This window comes from Pezoporus occidentalis, unplaced genomic scaffold (genome assembly GCF_034315485.1).
Source record: "Pezoporus occidentalis ecotype Australia unplaced genomic scaffold, CSIRO_AGI_Poc_V1 ctg42, whole genome shotgun sequence".
NCBI classification, from domain to species: domain Eukaryota; kingdom Metazoa; phylum Chordata; class Aves; order Psittaciformes; family Psittacidae; genus Pezoporus; species Pezoporus occidentalis.
Window position 1 is genome coordinate 5,801,180 of NW_026915747.1, and position 19,377 is coordinate 5,820,556.

The 19,377-nt window shown below is 46.3% G+C and overlaps 1 protein-coding gene across 1 annotated transcript in view; it reads left to right on the forward strand.

Moving 5' to 3' along the window:
- Positions 1 to 19,377, forward strand: part of EXOC4 (exocyst complex component 4) — a 394,313-nt gene that overhangs the window by 302,932 nt on the left and 72,004 nt on the right. Inside the window, exon 12 of the mRNA XM_062634253.1 lies at positions 13,765 to 13,901. Within this exon, the coding sequence (XP_062490237.1) occupies positions 13,765 to 13,901 (137 nt within the window). The remainder of the gene's footprint in view (positions 1 to 13,764; positions 13,902 to 19,377) is intronic.

Consider the following 19,377-nt stretch of genomic DNA (forward strand, 5'->3'; position numbering starts at 1 on the left):
TTTAATTCTTCTTGCTCCTTGCAGGGAGCTCAAAGGAGTGGAAGTACTCATCACATAGTGTGGGAAACTGTCAAGTGCAACTGAATACTCTTTTGGTCCTTTGAGTGTGGATTTTGGGATTAAGGTACAGGTATTTGGGCAGATCGTGATAAAATCCCCTAGGAGCATAGTTAGGGTATAGTGAGCCTCTGTGTTCTGATTGGGAAAGGGGGAAAGCACAAAGGAGGATGAAGGAATGGTTCCTCTGGTGTGTAATTCAGGGTTTATCTATAGGAGTGCTCCTCAACACATGACATTTGACTTTACAGCACCGGGCAAACAGTGCAGCTGGCTCCTAACACATATATTTATCACAGAGCTTGGCCCCCATCCAGACCTTGGTTTGTATTGAAAGGTGTTAGATGGAGCTCTATGAGAGGTGTTGTTTTTCCATCCCTCTTCATGTGAATAGGGTGGTGAAAGTCACTTTGGTGATAACTGTGCCCCTTCTATGAGATTCTCTGCACACATCCAAGCGATCCCATTTCCACACTGGGTTAAGCTGGTGAGGCCAACCTTTCCTACAGGAGATGGTCAGCCTCAAAGTGAATACAGCTTTCCTCATTTCCATCCTCATACTTTGAAGCATCCTGCTTCAGAAATGGTCCCATTGGACCTGTCATCAGCTGGGGTCTGAGTCAAGAGTAAGCAAGTCGCTTTGGTGATGAAGGATAAAATAGTGTTCTAAGTGTTTAACACCCACAAGTCTCATTGTAATTGCTACTTGTCTTTGCAACAATGGAATCATGGTGTCTGTTCTCCCATCTCCTGAGCAGGAGAGCTTGTCACACCTGAATTTCATGGCGTTTTAGTGGTCACTCAGTTTTGATTAATGCAGTGTTAATACAAGCTGTCGGATACTTGGAACGAGCTGCTCACAATCTCAATGCATGAGGAGTTTCAAAAGAATCCTCTGGGGATATCCAGGCACAGAAGTGTGATCCCCTTAGTCTTTGACGTGTACAACACAAGGCTTAGTTCATTGACTCAATCAGAAGTGATACTGTTACATGCAACACATGAGTTGGGCAGAGCACTTCGTGCTGCATCTTCTCTGTGGGGCTGGTGATGGACACTGGTGCTGTGCGAGGGCAACCTGAGCTGCCCTTAAACTGATCAACTCCAACCCTGCTCCTAACCCAAGTGCAGGAAAGTAAACAAGCAGAATAAATGAACCTATAGAGCTTTTAAATCCTCTGCTTCGTTTTGCAAGAGACGATTCAGTTGACCTCTTTTGTGGTTTCCAACTTAGGAAGCAGGTCGAAGGAGGGGATCCTGCCCCTCTGCTCTGCTCTTGTGAGACCTCACCTGGAGCATTGTGTGCAGTTCTGGTGTCCTCAACATAAAAAGGACACAGAACTGTTGGAACAAGTCCAGAGGAGGGCCACGAGGATGATCAGGGGCTGGAGCACCTCCTGTATGGAGGCAGGCTGAGAAAGTTGGAGCTGTTCAGCCTGGAGAAGAGAAGCTGTGTGGAGACCTCAGAGCAGCTTCCAGTATCTGAAGGGGGCCTATGGGGATGCTGGGGAGGGACTCTTCATTAGGGACTGTAGTGATAGAACAAGGGGTGATGGGTTCAAACTGAAACAGGGGAAGTTTAGATTGGATCTAAGGCAGAAGTTCTTTCCTGTAAGGGTGGTGAGGCACTGGAATGGGTTGCCCAGGGAGGTTGTGAATGCTCCATCCCTGGCAGTGTTCAAGACCAGGTTGGACGAGGCCTTGGGTGAGATGGTTTAGTGTGAGGTGTCCTTGCCCATGGCGGGGGGGCTGGAACTGGATGATCTTAAAGTCCTTTCCAACCCAAACTGTTCTATGATGCTCTGATTCTAAGCTCTGCCAAGGGCTTCATAAAGTGGAAATTTCACCAGACTGAGGGTATCTGGATTCTCTTTGTGTGTGTAGACACATATGTGTGTTAATGTAATCATATAATGTGCAAATAATAATGTACCTTGAGTGCGTTACTTCTCATTTCCTAATGGTTTTGCTTTTTACTTACTATGTTGTACCTGGAAGGAGGAGCAGAAGGTGTTCTGAGAAGACCTCAGCTCTGTGAGGGTTACATCTGGAGATGGTTAAAAGGCCTTTTCTTGGTGTCTCATAGTGTGATTCTTCATACCAGTGATGTATTTGTTTGAAATCCTTTGGAAGCAGAGGAAATTGGGGCTGGGGAGTCCTTGTCTTGTCCTGGAGAGTCTACTGGTTAGAGCATTGGCCTGTGCAACAAGACAACCAATTTTATGTCCTTTAGCTGAATGAATGGTCTAGGAGGAAAAAAATCTTTTTCTATTGGTTTCCTAAGCACTGAGACAGGCAGAGATCAGTTTTGTCTATAAAAAGCATTTCAGCACAGGTCTGTTGTAATGGAAATGTGGAAAAGGTCTTGATTTTACCCATTCTTTTGGGGGCAGCCTAAATCAGAAACGTCAGGAGTTGCTGCGAAACCAAATCCTCATCCTCTGGCCCCTTGTGAGCATTGTGATTTTTCACTTTCTCCCTTAAAATTAAACTCCCCCTTAGCTCTGCAGAATCCAGTAGCTGCAACATGAGGGCAGCTCTGGGAGCTGATGGCTGTTGATGTGGTCCATCAATCACTGATGTCAATGGTAATGTTCAGCCCTGCATGCACAGGGCTACGTTATGTGTGACAGCAAGTTCTCAGCGAGAGCCTTGTGGTAAGGGTTTTAGCAAGAATAGCAGAAATCCATCTCAAGTTAGTTGCTGTAAGTGACCTTTAAAACCATTTTGGAATATATAAGATTTCTTGGTTTTACACTCTAATTCCCACAGTAGAAAAGAAACATCTATAGTTATAGAATCGTAGAATCATGGAATGGTTTGGGCTGGAAAGGACCTTGAAACTCATCCAGTTCCAACCCCCTGCCACTGGCAGGGATACCTTCCCCTAGACTGTCCAACCTGCCTTTGAACACCTCATTGATTTGACACTTACCATTAATTCTTGGTGAATACAGGCTATAGTTACAGTCTTTGCATTGGTGTCTATATGGAGAGCATAAATCCAGGGGCACGGTATTGTCTGATTCTGGATACTAAGCCATCCTCCATCTATTTTTTACTGTTGCTTTTGTTTTTTTCATCAGCCACCTGCCCTTGTGCTCACTGTGTCTTTCCTAGAGCATCTCTCCTCCCCACAGGGCATGCGTATGGCCTCTCTCTAGCAAGAAACTTCTAATAGGCAAATATGCTTTAAATGCTGGGGCTCCAGGACTGAAGAAAATAGACCTTGGAGCACACAGAGTATTCATAACAATAATACAGATGGGTCTGAATCTCCAAATGGGACTCGGCGTATGAAAACATCTATTATAAAACAAGTTTCACTCTGCTGCCAGAATTGATGGCCTGCTTCTGAGCATCATTAATTCCATAGCCCACGTGCAGTTGGTGTCGTGTGGCAGCTGCTGATGATGTTCTAGAGCAGATATTACAAAGGAGAAAGAAACCTGCTCCTCAGTACCTGAGAAAGAAACCATCACCTTGCTATGGGTTTATGTGTAATGGGGAGCGGTGTGTAAAATCCCAAAAAAGAGATGTTTCTGGGAATATTCATGGGGGGACCGAAAGTGTCAGGGATAAGGTTTTCAGCTCCTCGTGCAGGACATACCTGGATGTTATTCCTTTTCATTGCAGCCCTGCACAAACATATATTGATTAATAAAGGAAGAGCATGGCCTGCGCCTGGCACTTCTAAGTGATAAACAGTTATGCAGCAGTAAAGAGGGTATATTAAAGGCTACGAGCTAATGACTTTTCTTGTGTATGTAACACATTAAACCCAGCATGAAGCTACAGCTATTTTATCATGCTGCTAATGTCCCTGACAACATTCACTTGGTGGGAGTGAATGGATGGAAAGCCATTTACAGAAGTAAATTAAAATACCTTAAAAAATGCCTTTAATAATAGCTACAGAACTCAGCAGGATCAGAGAAGTGAGAGATACAAAAGACCTATTAAGTTATCCAGTCCATCTCCCTGCCAAGGCAGCGATATTCCTTATTATGCAGTTACTACTGTATCATTCAGTGAAGATTTAAATGTCTCAAGTGCCAGTGCCTCTGATGATGGGAGAGCAATCTAAAGGCTGGAAGATTGGCCTGTCACAAACTTTCCCCTGTGTGCAACCTCATTTTTCCTTCCCTACTCATCTGCACTGCACACATAAGATGTGCAGTGGGAGTAAAGGGATGAAAATCCTTATCCGAGTGTTAACTTCGCTATTTCCTGCTTTTTAAGCTTGTAACAATGCTTAGTTAGCAGCCTGCTTGGTACTGGGGATTCATGCTTGTTTCTTTGAAGGCTCAAAAGACATCAGGGAGATACTTCCAGTCCCATGGCTGTGATTTACAGCAGCATGTATTTGGAGGTAACGGGATGGCAGGGATGCTCGGTGGCTTCTGCAGGATTGACCCACTGAATCCTATCTCATTTTGGCCTGCTCACAAGCTCCTGGGCACTGGCTAAGAGCTGATGTGCTGAGAGTTCTCATTTTGTGGGTAATTTAGGAGATTTGAATAGTTGGGGTGCCTTTCATGGGGTCAGATTTGCATTGCTAGTTCTGGAGAAGAAAATGCCACTACTTTTAGGTATTTCTGTGGCAGGGCTTTTGGGATGGCCAGGTGGTTTTGTTTGGCTAGCTGTTTTTAAGCATACCTTGGGCATCTTCTGCCACGAAGCGTATTTGACCTCAAAATCAGGATAAATGCATCCAGTATAACCAGCCACAGACGTTCACCCTGTGATTTCTGCATCAAGTCCTTAACTCTGATTTGAGTCTTTCAGAAAAGCACCTGGGCTTGACTTGGAGCCTTGCAGAGATGGAGAAGCAGCACAAGCAAGCTGTTGGTGTGCTTAATTACCTTCTCTGTTAAAAAACATGTAGCTCATTGCTGCTCTGGTATGATTCTGGTATGAGCTTCAGCTCCCATCTGCTGGATCTTGTTACGGCTGGCTTAGAAGGTTTGAGTAAAATAAGTAAGGAGCTTTAAATATATTCTAGTGTCAAATACATTCAGGAGCTCAAAAAGGGGTTTTTTTCCCTTTTTTCTGGGGTTTTTCCCCCCCCTTTTCTATGCAAATGTGTGAACAGAAGTGTCGTGATAGCCATCAGGTCCAGATCATTGGGGCTACATAGAGTGGGCAGTTGAGGAGATCATCTCTCCTTGGTGAAAAACATGTATATAACATACGTAGTTGTATTGTCCCATTGTTCCGTCTTGATGGTGGCAAAATTGGTTTCTGGTGGGGCAGATGACCTGTGTCTCATACAAGGGTGAGCATCAGTCTAGAGTGGTCACTAAGGATGGCAAAAAAGAGTTGAATTGTAACCCAGATGTTGTCCGTGTCTTAAATTATGTGAGAAGGTATGAAGAAAAGTGTTGGCCGCTTCTAACCTGTGATGCTGTAAGAAGAGACTCATGTTTGAGTAGGAAATCTAAGTTTTTAATTAAAACTGAAGTTCTAACATGAAAACTTAAAGTTTAATGGGGAAATCTTCCTAGGAAAACTTTTCCTTGCTGTGAAGCTCAATCTGGAGCACAAGCCTGTCACGGACTTGGACAGAGAATGTGATGGAAAAGCCCATCCAACCATACCCACGAGCCTTGTGCTTCCTCTCCAGTCTTCTCTGGCTTTGGGATTTGGCCTCAATATTGTCAATAGCACATGTGTGCCTTTAGATTATGCAGGCTTTACTTCAAATTGCGTAAGTAATATAAGTAAGATGAGTATCACCTAGCTTTTATTTAAATCACTGCAGTGAATAGGTTGAAAATACTCATGGCAGACTCCTCTTTCTGTGCTTTAAATAGCTGTGATTGATTGTGCACTTACTGGACTTCAGCAGAGCTGGCTACAGTTAGTGTTAGCTGTGTGTACAGTCGAGGTTTGTGCGTTCAAATCATGGAGTCTGGGAAATCCTAAATAATGAATACAGTGTTTAGAGGAAGAAAACAGCTCTTATGCCTAGCCAAAGGTGATACAGTAATAAGCACACTTCACACTACATGTTTTCCATGTGGGTTTTTTAATGTACATTTTACTGTTCATCCGTATTCTGGTTCACTGGAGCAAATGTTTTCTGGATCACACAGTGCCAGGTAGATAAGAGCTATCCAAGACCCCGTTTGTGCACTCGTTTGGCTGCTGCAGCATGGCATGTAATGTGAGAAACACAGCGTATCCTGGGATCCCCTTCACATCCATGGGGAAGGCACTCAGGACCTCTCAGAATAAAGCCCATAAAATATTCAATGCCACCTGCAGTGAAAAAAGCAGATATATAGCTTTAAAAAGAAACCCCTTAGAGTTAGGAGCATTTGAGAAGCAAAGTTGTAGTAGGATGTAGTATAACCATAGTAACAGGCAGGATTCTGCAGAACTGATACTGGAATAATGAATTTTGCTGGGAAAAAAAAAATGAGGAAAGCAGACTATCAGATTTTGAGATGGTAAAAAAAAAGGGGGGGGGGGGGTTGCATTTAAACACATATTTGAATTGATAGATGCTAAAAACTCCAGCCCTTTGTAAACCCTGGCTGTACCACAGAAGAAAACAAATTGAAAAGCCCCCTTATCTCTCAGTGTGAAAGAACCACTGATCAGTAAAAGAGAACATTTAGACTATCATCATTCCTCTGTTAGCCAAAAAGTGTATTACTTTAGTTGGTTTTTTCCTTCTATTTTAGTGGGGGTAACCACAGCACTGATTTACTGAAATAGGGGTACAGGTTGGTTCCCTATGGCAATGATGGAGCACCCAGGTCTCCTGCCTAGTCTGTGCCTGCTCTTCAAGGCACAGGGCTTATGTTGGCTGTTTTTTAGGCACCAGATAGGCTTCAGCAGCCAGTTTATCCCAGTATTCAGTGAAAACTGTCTTCCCAGCTCCTGATTTTCGTGTTCCAAGCAATTTCCATCTCTCATTCTGCTCTTTAATATCATCCGATGAGCCAAAAGAACAGTTATTTCAGTGGCATCACCAGATAATTGTTTAACTGCTGGAATTTGGGCAAAGGGAGTAAATGCATTTGTGGGGGATTTTATCTCCATCTCTTTGCCCTTCGAGACACCGACAGCACCTGGTATTTATCAGCTCACAAGAGCCTGGAAAGGTATTTAAGCAGCTCAACCTGTGAAGCAAAGCACATGCTGGGAGATGGCTGCAGAGCAACTTTTCACCCACCTGCTGGTAACAAACCCTTATTAATTGACAGCAGAATAACCAGATTGCAACTGGCAGCCTAATGCTGTGGAGCATCACAGGTCAGAGCACAGGGAGAAGCAGGATGGCAGCTGGGAGCATGGGATGGGGAGGCAGCACGGGCAGGGTGGGTTCCTGTGTTAAAGCTGATTGCCTTTGAAGTGATTTTGGCAACGCTCCCATGGATGCTGAAAACCCATTAGTCTTTATAAATGTCCTAATAAAATTAATCATAATATTAATGAATCATAGAATAGAACACGTTGGAAGGGATCTGAAAAGACAGAACCATACAATCACAGAGTCATAGGATGGTTTGGGTTAGAAAGGAGCTTAAGGTGTTCTAGTTTCAACCCTCAGGATCGTATGGTCCAGCATCCTCTCCAGTTGTGCCTTAAATCCCTTCAGCAGCAGGGACTCTACCACCTGGAGAGGTTATTCCAGTGAATGGTTGTGCTCACTATAAATGCCTTACTTAAGTGGAGATGAAACCTTTCCTGGTGCAACGTGTACCCATTGCCCCATGTTTTCTCCATGCATGTGGCTCCATGTGAAAAGAGACCAGCCTCTTCATAGCTCCCCTTTAAGTACAGGATAATGTCATGATAAATTTAACCCTAGATTCTGGATCCTAGAACCCGGATCCTGTATGTTATTTATATGCAACCCTAACTATTATATGACTCTATGATTTGGGGATTTGCACATCTTATGCAGAATCCTGTGTGCCAGGTCAATAGCTAAGAGCACATCCAGCTCAGTCCTCTCTCCACAATCCCATCATGGGCTGGAAACACTTGATTGCATCCAGTGGCATTGTGCTGGTAGGATACTCAAGGCCAGGGATGGCAAGCGAGGCTTCCAAAGTTTCCAGCCCCTTTACACTCCCAAAGCAAATACTGTGCAGCCTCTGGCCCCATTTCAGGCCAAGCAGCTTCCAGACTAGAAGCAGCTGAGATGGACCTGCTGGGGCTGGTGGGAGCATTGTGCCTAAACCTCCTCTGTCATTTGAACATTTGCATTGGGCAAGGTGCAGGTGGCAGTTTTGAAGACACCTGCAAAGATATTTGGAGAGGTGGGATGGGAATGGCCAACAGTGCACTATAGACAGTGGGCCCAGGGGGGAATAAGGAAGAAAGAGGTTTTGATATGAGAAAAGAAGCTGAAATTGATCTTTACTGGATGCTGTTTCCTTGGGGCCTTGGTTAAAGAGGAGGATTTTGCCCATGTGAGGCTTTCCCTGGTGCATGCCATTGGGCAGGGATGGCACTGGGGACTACACCGGGGCTCCTGAGACAGAGCAGATCATCCCTCCGGGACCCTGGGCTACAGCTTTGTGAGATACTCGAGCCCAGCAGCAAGATGCCAGGAGATCACCACACGTTGCTGGCATTCAGATGGATCCAAGGGCATCTTGCATCACATGCCCATCAGCCTCATGGCTTCCATCCCAACCTGTCCAGAAACCTTCACAAGTCCATTTCTGCCACTCATCACACAGTGAGGAACCAGCCTAACACACACAGGTGCTACAGGGAAGCAACGCCAGCCTTCCCAGCAGGAGAGGAGACATTACACTATCTCCTAAACCACAACCACCCAGATTCCAACTGCAGCTTCCAGCTCTGCACCACACTTCCATGGGAAAAAACAGATTTGTGGGGAAGTTTGTCACCTTAGTGGACGATGACACAGCACACAGCACCTGAGACCGGTGAGGCTACATCGAGTGAAACAAATCTGTATGGATGATGCATTCCTGCTGGGGCAGATGAAGGATTCCTCTTCTGACATGATGATTTATAGACCTGTAGCTCTTGCCTGAAGAGTAGTGCGCCAGCATGGGTCAGTGGAGCCCTCTGCTGAATACACCTCAGTGCTGGAAAAGGAGGATGAGTAGTGCTTTGGAAAGGCAGATGCTGCCTATTTAACATTTGGGAAGGCAGCTGAGAAGCTGTAATTCATAGAATCACTCAATGGTTTGGGGTGGAAGGGACTTTAAAGCTCATCCAGTTCCAATCCCCTGCCACAGACAAGGACACCTTCCACTAGAGCAGCTTGCTCCAAGGCCCTGTGCCAGTGCCTCAGCACCCTCACAGGGAGTAACTTCTTCCTTATCTCCAACCTGAACTTCCCCTGTTTCACTTTGAACCCATCACCCCTTGTCCTATCACTCCATTCCCTGATGAAGAGCCCCTCTCCAGCATCCTTGTAGCCCCCTTCAGACACTGGAAGCTGCGCTGGGGTCTCCACGCAGCTTCTCTTCTGCAGGCTGAACAGCCCCAGTTTTGGTGTGAAAAGGTTTGATACAGTACAGTTAAACCTGTGGGCTGTCAGCTAAACCCCAGCTTAAAATTCAGATCAGGCTTTTTATTTTTTACCCTTTGAGGTAGCCACATCCTGCACTCATCCAGTGCCTTCCCCTGCCAAGGCATCTCAAGGAGATTTGTAAGTGATAGGCAATAAGATACTGATAATGGACAACTACTCCAGTGCCAAGGTCTCTTCTTCCATCTGCTGTGTTTTAAAGAGCCTGTCACCTGGTGCAGACATCCCTGCACAGGCACATCCCCATCTTTGTCTTCTTCTCCCAGGAACATGAAGCAAGTGAACAGGATGGGGAGAAGCTGTGGTTTCTGCAGATAAAAACATGCTTTAGGGTGGAGATTGTTCCTCTAAGTGCTTCTTGCCAAGAAGTTAGAGAAAACAAAGTGACAGCTTGAAAACCTGAAGGTTTGTGTAGGCTTGACCTGTTGTTTTGAACTTCTCTGCATGTTGGGGAATCATTGGGCAACCAGATCTGTTGTACTGAAACCACATTGTAAGGGACCCTTAACACCTTACCTCCAGCTGCATCCTTCTGCATGGAGTGCCCTCTTGCTGTGGAGGAGTTCAGTTAGGTTTAATACATAAGTGAGGTTGCCCAAGGCAATAATCCCAAAGGTGTTATTGAAATAATACCTCTGGATCTGTTTATCCTCCATCCCTCAGGGCTGGTGAAAACCCAGTGCTCAGTGTATCAATTACGTCTGCACTGGAGCTGCTTTATGTTATCTGAAGCTCCAACAACTTTGAGTAAGGACCACATCAAGGGATAATGGTAAATGTTTGCAAAACACATGAAAGATAAAACCCACCATGTTAATACCAAGTGATGCTGCTCTGGTTTCTCCCATTACCTAATGGCCAGGAGGTCAGAAGAAGGAATTTCCTTTTACTTTTAGTAGCCTTAAGACTTTTAAAGCCTTCACCCCCATGTGCTGTAGGAGTAATGAATGACACCCTTGGTGTGGTGTTAGGATTCAGCACCACGCAGCGTTTTCAGGTGCAAGGAGATGAATATTGTTCCGTAGATGAGTTTCCTTGTTAGCATGGGGGGGGTTGAAAAGGCTTCATTGAAGTGCCTTGCTATAAAATGATGCTTTGATCATCCCCATTTGCTGTTAATGAATCCAGATGGGTCAGAGGCAACTGGATTGTGCCTCTCTGATAATACATGTGCTGCCTTTCATTTTCTCCCACGGAGCTTCAGAGCTGGCTCCGCTAACGAATCCAGCTGCATTAACATGGCCTAATGCATCCCAGTACCTCGTGTCCCCGGAGACACATGCAGATGTGTCAGGATCGCTTTGGAAAAGGTTAAAGTGTTACAGAAATACAGCCATTCCGTACCTGGTACTGTTTGCTTTCATATGGTAATCTCCTTTTTTCATTCTTTCATATTTTTCCATCATGAAAGTAGCTTTCTGTTTCCTTTCAATCAAAAGATGTCATTCTGAAATGAAGATATTGGCAGGAGCTTAGCTGTGATTTTAATGTTGTTGTACAGAGGAGAAAGTAAGTGGGAGAATCTACGTAGAAACCAGCAATACCTTCTAACATGCAGCCTTTGGTGGTGTAAGTTGTTGTTTGCTCAAAGGTTGAGTTACATAAAGAAATAGAAAGCTGGTCTAGAAATCAAAGACCAGCTTTGATTCCTCTTTGTGCAGTTCTACATCCAATCCATGAAGTTTGCTATAACGTGAGGGTGCCTTGGAGAGCAGATCCTTCTCCTGATAAGCCAAGAGAGTTGATAGCATGAGTCTGCTCAAAATCCCACCCACCTCTCACCACTGAAATACCAGTGGACAGTGAAAAGTATGCTTATCCATGCAAAGAGGAGTGAAATGGCTTTGTCTTCTAGGTTACTACATGAGTTAGGAAGGATTTCTTCATATGGTTTCTTATTCCCTATATGTAAATGTTAACTCATCTCTCGCATCAGCAGGTTGGAAGGTCACCTTTCCCTCTGCTGACAGACAAACACTGTCCATGGGAGCACCTTTAAGCCATCGAGGTGCGAAGCAAAGCACTTTTGCTGAGTCCTCTTGCACTGATTGTGGTTGTTGGTACTTGGAGGTTGAAGGACAGCAGCTCCTTAACCAGCCCAAATCAGTGAATCATAGAATCATAGAATAGTTTGGGTTGGAAGGGACCTTCAAAGCTCATCTAGTCCAACCCCCTCCAATGAGCAGGGGCATCTTCAATGAGATCAGGCTGCCCAGAACCACATCTGGTTCATGACTGTGCCCTGCCTCTAGCCCAGTGGATCTGATGGATGTAATTTCCCCCAGTTGCTGGGTAATTTTCACACTGCATTTATCAGCCCAACATGCTGTTAAGTTTACTCCCAAAGGTGTCAGATCTCCCATTTTAGCAGGATTTGGGTGCTGATTTTGCCCTCACTCGTCTCAACCTGTTACACCGACCACAGATAACAAAGAGCCTGGGTGCTGTTTGAGTCCCAGATGAGCTGCACTCAGAGTTTGGAGCCCAGCAGGGTGCAGGCAGCACCAGTGACTGCTGCAGCATCACTGTGCAGTTCTCTGCTTCATTTCCTTGCAGTCACTCCAGGCTGCAAGTACTTTAGGATTGGTTGTTCTCCTCCATGCATGTCAAGCCCAGGGCAGGATTGAGTATTTATTAAACCACAGATACGTGTAATAACAGGAGAAACAGCATAAACAGGATCATCTGAGAGGCAGCTACACCAGACTATAGTTTAATTCGGTCCAAATAATCCCATTTCTTCTTCTGACTGCAATATGAAAGATGAGTTAATTCTGTCATTTAAGATCAAGCTTAAATAAAATACATGAGCAATGAAAGCAAAGGGGGTTGTTTTTTCTCCCAAGTGCAGTTGTGAGCCAAGGATGTATCAGGAACAGCAGAGGCAGTGACTAAACCTTCATTGAAACCCCCACGTGCTGAGGGATCCTGTGTGCTCGGAATGAGGATGAGGTTGGCAGATGCTTTTTCACCCCATCAGGGCCAGGTAGCAGAGCAGAATCAATTCCTGTCACTCAGGGGTTGCTCTGGCACAGCAGGATTATGGATCAGGGTGATGCTTCGTGCTTGAATCTGGAAATCAATAGGGAGAAGGAAATTGGGCTTGTGGGGATGCGGCAGTGATGATGATTTGGGGGTTGATGAGATGTTGCTCTGCAAACAACTGAGTCATTGAGTCATCTTCACGTCCTGATTAACACAGAGAAAGGGCTAAATTCAGCCTTGATGTGGCTCTCCCAAAGTCCTTTCCCCCCCACCTCCCCATATAATTTAAGTCCAGGATCACTCAAACATACTAGGGCTCTCAGATGCTTCAGTCTCCTTCTCACGAATAACCTTTCACTCTACCAAGCCTAATATTAATTCAGCTTATAGCAGCCTGGGACCTTCATAACCTTTCCTCTGTCTTCTTTGTAGCAACCAGTGCAATAGAGGAGTCAATGGTATAAATGCAGACTGTGCCAAGTCACCTTGGGGTGCCTCTGAAACCCCAAAGCTTTTAAATCTCCTGTGTTATCAGATATATGGTACCTCCTGCAGACTGACCTAACTTGCTCATCTATAGGACATGGAGGAGCACTTCTGGTTTGTGGATTTGTGTTGTTGTTCCTATGATTGTAATAAGCTGCTTGGGGTAACAAAAGGATTGCAAGGTGCTACCTAAAGCTCAGCCACCAGCAGAAAGCTTGTGCCCTACACATGCAGATTGTCTGAATAGGAGCGATTGGTGGAATCGCTGGTCTTTAGGATAGTCTGCAGTCTGTAAGTCTGGAGTTCCTGGTGAGGATGAGATGCTCCGGGTTTGCAAGTCCAAGCAGAGCTCAGTGAAGCTGTGTGCCTGGTTCCTCTGCAAATCACACCTTTGCATTCTCAGGTTTCATCCAGTGAAGGAGAGACCTGGTGACCTCCGCTGGTCCTCAGCAACAGGCTCAGAAACCCAAACCTCATTCAAACTCCTCAGCCACCCTCTGCATTCCTTGCATTTGTCCTTCTTTATCCTCATTCACTCTGCTTTATGTCACTTGGTGGCATGGACTGCTCCAGCATCTGCTCAGCGTCGTGGAGCATCAGCTGTACAGTTACATCTGTGATGCTGATTAGTAAAACATGAGCAGGCTGAAATTAAGATCCACTCTGAACTGCCATTCATGCTCCAGTTTTTCTCTCTTTTCCAGAGCACTGTAATTGTGGAGAAGACTGTTCAGGACCTGATGAACCTGATGCACGACCTGAGTGCCTATTCGGATCAGTTCCTCAACATGGTGTGTGTGAAACTCCAGGAGTACAAGGACACCTGCACCCTTGCTTACAGGTACAGACAGGCTTGGGAACCAGTGTGTGCTGGAGATACTGCACTTGGGCTTTTGCTCTTCTGCCATCAGTAGGCTGGAGTTACTTCTAGAAATCACCTCTGGTGGGATGGACAAGGGTATTTCCTTCTAGGTGGGGAAAAGGTCTGGAATAATGATCATTGGCATGAGTCTTGGCTTCCCACTGACTTTATTGACATCACACCATGCTTTAGGCTATTTAAATGAGGTTGACAGTGGTAGAGCTTAGAAACCACACAGCTTTTCTCTTAATCAGGCAAAAGCTGACCTCAGGTTGGAGATGGAGAGTATAAGGCATCATCTTTAAAGTAAATAGCTGTATGTAGCTGTTGCATTCTTGTAAAGCAAGTCAGGTCCTTCCATCTGAGTGGTGCCAAGAGGTTCAACTGTGCTTTAATTAAATAGAGATTTGGGTATTCAGGTCTCCTGGTGAAGTAGGAATTAGTAACAGCACCACACAACAGACATACATACATACTGGGTTTTGTGAAACAAGAAGTTCCCCATGACCCAGTTTCAGTGTGTGCTTGAGCCCAGAACCCCTCCGTGTGCTGGGCTGCACCCCCAGAGTGTGAGCAGCAGCTCAGGGAGGGGATCCTGCCCCTCTGCTGTGCTCTGGGGAGACCCCCCCTGCAGTCCTGATCCAGCTCTGGGGCAGCAGCACAAGAGGGACGTGGAGCTGTTGGAGCGAGTGCAGAGGAGGCCACGGAGATGCTGCGAGGGCTGGAGCAGCTCTGCTCTGGAGCCAGGCTGAGAGAGCTGGGCTGGGTCAGCCTGGAGAAGAGAAGGCTCTTGAAGGGGAGACCTGAGAGCAGCTCCAGTGCCTAAAGGGGCTGCAGGAAAGCTGGAGAGGGGCTTTGCACAAGGGCCTGTAGGGCCAGGCCAAGGGGAATGGCTTTAACCTGCCCGAGGGGAGACTGAGCTGAGCTCTTAGGCAGAAGCTCTTCCCTGGGAGGGTGCTGAGGCGCTGGCACAGGGTGCCCAGAGAAGCTGTGGCTGCCCCATCCCTGGCAGTGTTCAAGGGCAGGTTGGACACAGGGGCTTGGAGCAAGCTGCTCTAGTGGAAGGTGTCCCTGCCGGTGGCAGGGGTTGGAACTGGATGAGCTTTAAGGTCCCTCCGATCCCAAACCATTCTATGATTCTATGGCTCTTTTTCCCAAAGCTTGTCTGCAAGCTTACTCAGGGGGTCATCAAATGCTCTGTCTTAGGCTTTGTTCGTTAGCTTTTTGGGGTGATCCATCTCTAACTGCTTCCCTAACCATAGAAACTGGACGCAGAGTGGTCCCACTGGCCGCAGGGGTATCATGCAGGCTTATTTGGTTTAAATAAGTACTTTGGGTACTTGCTTTATCCTAGATTTCCTGGCTAACCATCAATAAGTAATGTACTCTGTGTACATGCCAGTTGCCCATCTTTAAAGTGGCCCTTCCTAGAGAGGGGGGCTAGGAGTGTGCCTCATGCCACAGGGATGAATAGTTGTGTTGAGACACTACAGATGCTGCAGCAGTGTGGGCTAGGATATCTGCTATACATAATCTCCTTTAATGGCTAATTGAGGCTGGCGATGACAGGGAAAGCTGAAAAAGTCCCTTGTGTTTTCTGACCAAGAGCATTAAGAAATTATTTCCTAATTCCATTCAGGAAAAGCTTCAACTGATGAGTGGCTGGGTACAGGCTCACTATTGTTAACACCAACAGCAGCAGTGAGCACATACGGGCCTGAACTTCATCTCAGCACTGGTGTAAATTGGTGGCTGCTCATGTGCCATGGTCCAAAATGCTCAGATTATACATGAAGCTTCACTGACTGCAGCCAGACAATAGATGTGATTTCTTTGGCTTGAACTTAAAAGGTCCTTCCTTCCTTCCTTTGAGGAGTAATTAGGACAGCCCTAATTTGGCAATATCCTGATTGCAAGCAGGAGGGGAAAACAGGAAACATTCTGGTGTTGCTGCTAGCAAATGACTGACTGAAATAGAAATCTATATTCATTTCACATGATGCAGAGGAATGGAGCAGCTCCCCGGCTTTCCCAGGGCGAGCAGTTCGGTCCATGGGGACATTATGCCCTCTGCAGGGATTTTACGTCAGTACGGCTCCATGCAGCCTTGCCGTTTGGACCAGGGAGGTTTGAGATGGGGAAATCCTCCTGTTGAGAAAGTTGGGGAAGGAAGGATTGTTTATAGCTGCTTTAAATCCAAATGCACTCTTTAGAGCTGTGAAGTAATACAAGCAGGCGAAGCCATAGGAGCAAGGGAGCGTATGTCCGTTCTTGAGATGCCAAGATAGTGAGAATTTGGGAAGCCAGAGAGCTGCTTTATCATAGAATCATAGAATCGTTAGGGTTGGAAAGGACCTTAAGATCATCCAGTTCCAACCCCCCTGCCATGGGCAGGGACACCTAACGCTAAATCATCTCACCCAAGGCCTCGTCCAACCTGGCCTTGAACACTGCCAGGGATGGAGCATTCACAACCTCCCTGGGCAACCCATTCCAGTGCCTCACCACCCTAACAGGAAAGAATTTCCTCCTTAGATCCAACCTAAACTTCCCCTGTTTCAGTTTTAACCCGTTACCCCTTGTCCTATCACTACAGTCCCTAATGAAGAGTCCCTCCCCAGCATCCCTATAGGCCCCCTTCAGATACTGGAAGGCTGCTCTGGGGTCTCCACACAGCTTCTCTTCTCCAGGCTGAACAGCCCCAACTTTCTCAGCCTGTCTTCATACAGGAGGAGCTCCAGTCCCCTGATCATCCTCGTGGCCTCCTCTGGACTTGTTCCAACAGTTCCATGTCCTTTTTACGTTGAGGACACCAGAACTGCACACAATGCTCCAGGTGAGGTCTCACAAGAGCAGAGCAGAGGGGCAGGATCACCTCCTTGGACCTGCTGGTCACGCTCCTTTTGATGCAGCCCAGGATACGGTTGCTTTCTGGGCTGTGAGCGCACACTGAAGCCGGCTCATGTTCATTTTCTCATGGACCAACACCCCCAAGTCCTTCTCCTTGGGCTGCTCTGAATCTCTTCTCTAGATTCTCCAAGATTTGCACATGGCATTTGGACATTCCCCACGTGCATGTGTCTCCTGAGCAAACGTGGGTGAAGCGTATTCAAATACAGGCTCCTCAAAGCAAGCCTGTTTTATTTGGAGTCCTTCACAGAGCAGATAGCACTGTCAGGACGTCGGCACGAAGGAATGCACAGCTGAGGCGTTTCGTGTTTGATTTCCATTTGGCTCGCATTTCCCAGTAAATGCAAGGAAGAAAAACCTGCGTATGAATGGATTGGACATTCATCTAAGCAGCAGCGATGGGTTTTCTTGTTTTAGTTGGGGATGGATTTCAGAAGCGTGTTCGATCTGATGTAGGCGAGATGCCTTCTGCAAATGACATGTTTGTAGCCAGTGCGGTTTCAGTTTGACACAAAGCTGTTTATGAATGTGAGTTACGTTCCTGAGGGGTTGGGGATTAGAATGAAAATGAAAATGGGAGATAGAGCCACAAAACCTCCTGCTGTGTTGGCAGGGCTTTTCCTCAGTCTTGTCCAGCCCACACCTAGCTGCTGCTTCAGCAAATTCCCCTAACAGCAGCCCTACTCATGAGTTAAGCCTGTAGAGTTAAACCATGATACTCAGACAAGCTTTGCTGTCTTGAGTGCTAAAACTAATCTCTTTCCATGTCTTTCTACGCAAATAAGCCCCGTGTTTAATTATGTCCATGTGGAAGCTGCAGTTCTTCGTTGTCCACCTTTAAGCAGTCCTGTGCATCCACCTCCTTCTTACCAATTTTCATCCTCTGTCCTTTGAACAAGCATCCTCTTACACGTTGTTCAACCTATCTGAAGAGCCTGAGTAAAGGCACCGCTCACCCAAGTGAGTCTCTTTAGTCTGTAAAAGAGATGGACATCTCCAAAGAGTGGTTCACCTTAGTTAAAAGGTGGCCAGACCTTCTGGAGATGCTCAGCTTTCTCCTTTGGTTGGGAAGGCAGCTTATGGTGACCAGCCTCCTGCCTGATCTCACTGAGCTAAATACGATAAGGTGGGATCTAACTGAGCCTGTATCTTTCAAAATGATGAAGAAAACCAACATATCTCAGTTCCTGCTTTCCAGCCAGGCAAAATTCATCCAAGGTGTGGGCTCTGCAGTCAAACAGGATTCCTTGGGTCATCAAGAAACACTCTTGCTGCTCAGTTTACTACTTCTCACTGGTATCTTCCTCTTCTTGCATCAACTGTGGGGGGCTTAAGTTGTCTTTTTGACTCCTTCTGGGCAGGGGTCTCTCCTTCAGGCCTTTGGGTACCTGGCGCATGGTGAGCACATGAGTTTTAACCTCTTAGCAGTGCAAGCAGAGCTCAGCGTGGAAGCACCACCTTGGCCCTGGGAAGAGAAACAGCTTACTCAAAAATAGATCTGGCACAAGCCAACAGAGCCCAATTACTCCCCTTGGCCCCCAGATGTTTTTCTGATGAAAAGCCATGGCTCCCACAGCTGTGTCCAGGGATGTTCCCGTCACTTTACCCCCAGCTCAGGGTGACAGTGGTGCAAATCTGGGATCATTACCATCAGCAGATGTTTCCCGGATAAAACCCACTGAGCTGTAGAGGGGTGAACCATCCTCACTCATCATGTGCCATCATCTATGTGACACCTCTTCCCTACCCGCTCCCAGGAGCTGGGCACAGACAGATGGGATTTTCCTCGGCCCATTGAGCTGTGAATTAATTAGTTCATTATGGCACTGGTGGTGGCAAATATGGATTGGGTCGGGCTGAGATGGAGTTAATTCTCCCCAGAGCAGCCCTCCGAGTGCTGTGCTTTGTGTTGGTAGATGGAAAGGTGTCGATAACACACCCGTGCTTTGGGTGCTGCTGAGTGTTTGTCAGCATCAAGTCCATCTCTCCATCATTTCCCCCTCACCATTAGGGTGGGCAAGATCTCGGGAGGGGACACAGCCGGGATAGCTGATCCCAACTGACCAAAGGGATGTTCCAGAGCATAAGAGGTCTGTCAGCAATAAAAGCTAAGAGAAAAGAGGATGTGAGGGGACATTTGTTATTACAACGTTTGTCTTGGAGCAGCTGCTACACATACTCAAGCCCTACTTCTTGGGATGTATAGATGTAGCCTGCTGATGGGAAGTAGAGAAGAAATCTTTTGTTTCCTTTTGCTTCACACATGGCCTTTGCTTTTGCTTTATTAAACTGCCTTTATCTTCATCCACAAGGCTTTTTCCACCTCCTTTTGTACACCTGCTGAGTACAGGAGGGATATAGTAGCTTGGCAGGCGCCTGCCATCCAACCAAGGTCAACCCACCACAGCCTATTACAGCAGCAGGGATAATTACATATTAGGAGAAGGGGGAGTGTTTGAAAGGAAGCATTTTGAGCTGTACTAAAACATGTCATCCTGACTTGTAGTAATTTACTCGAGGCCCTGAATTAGATTGACATTGATAG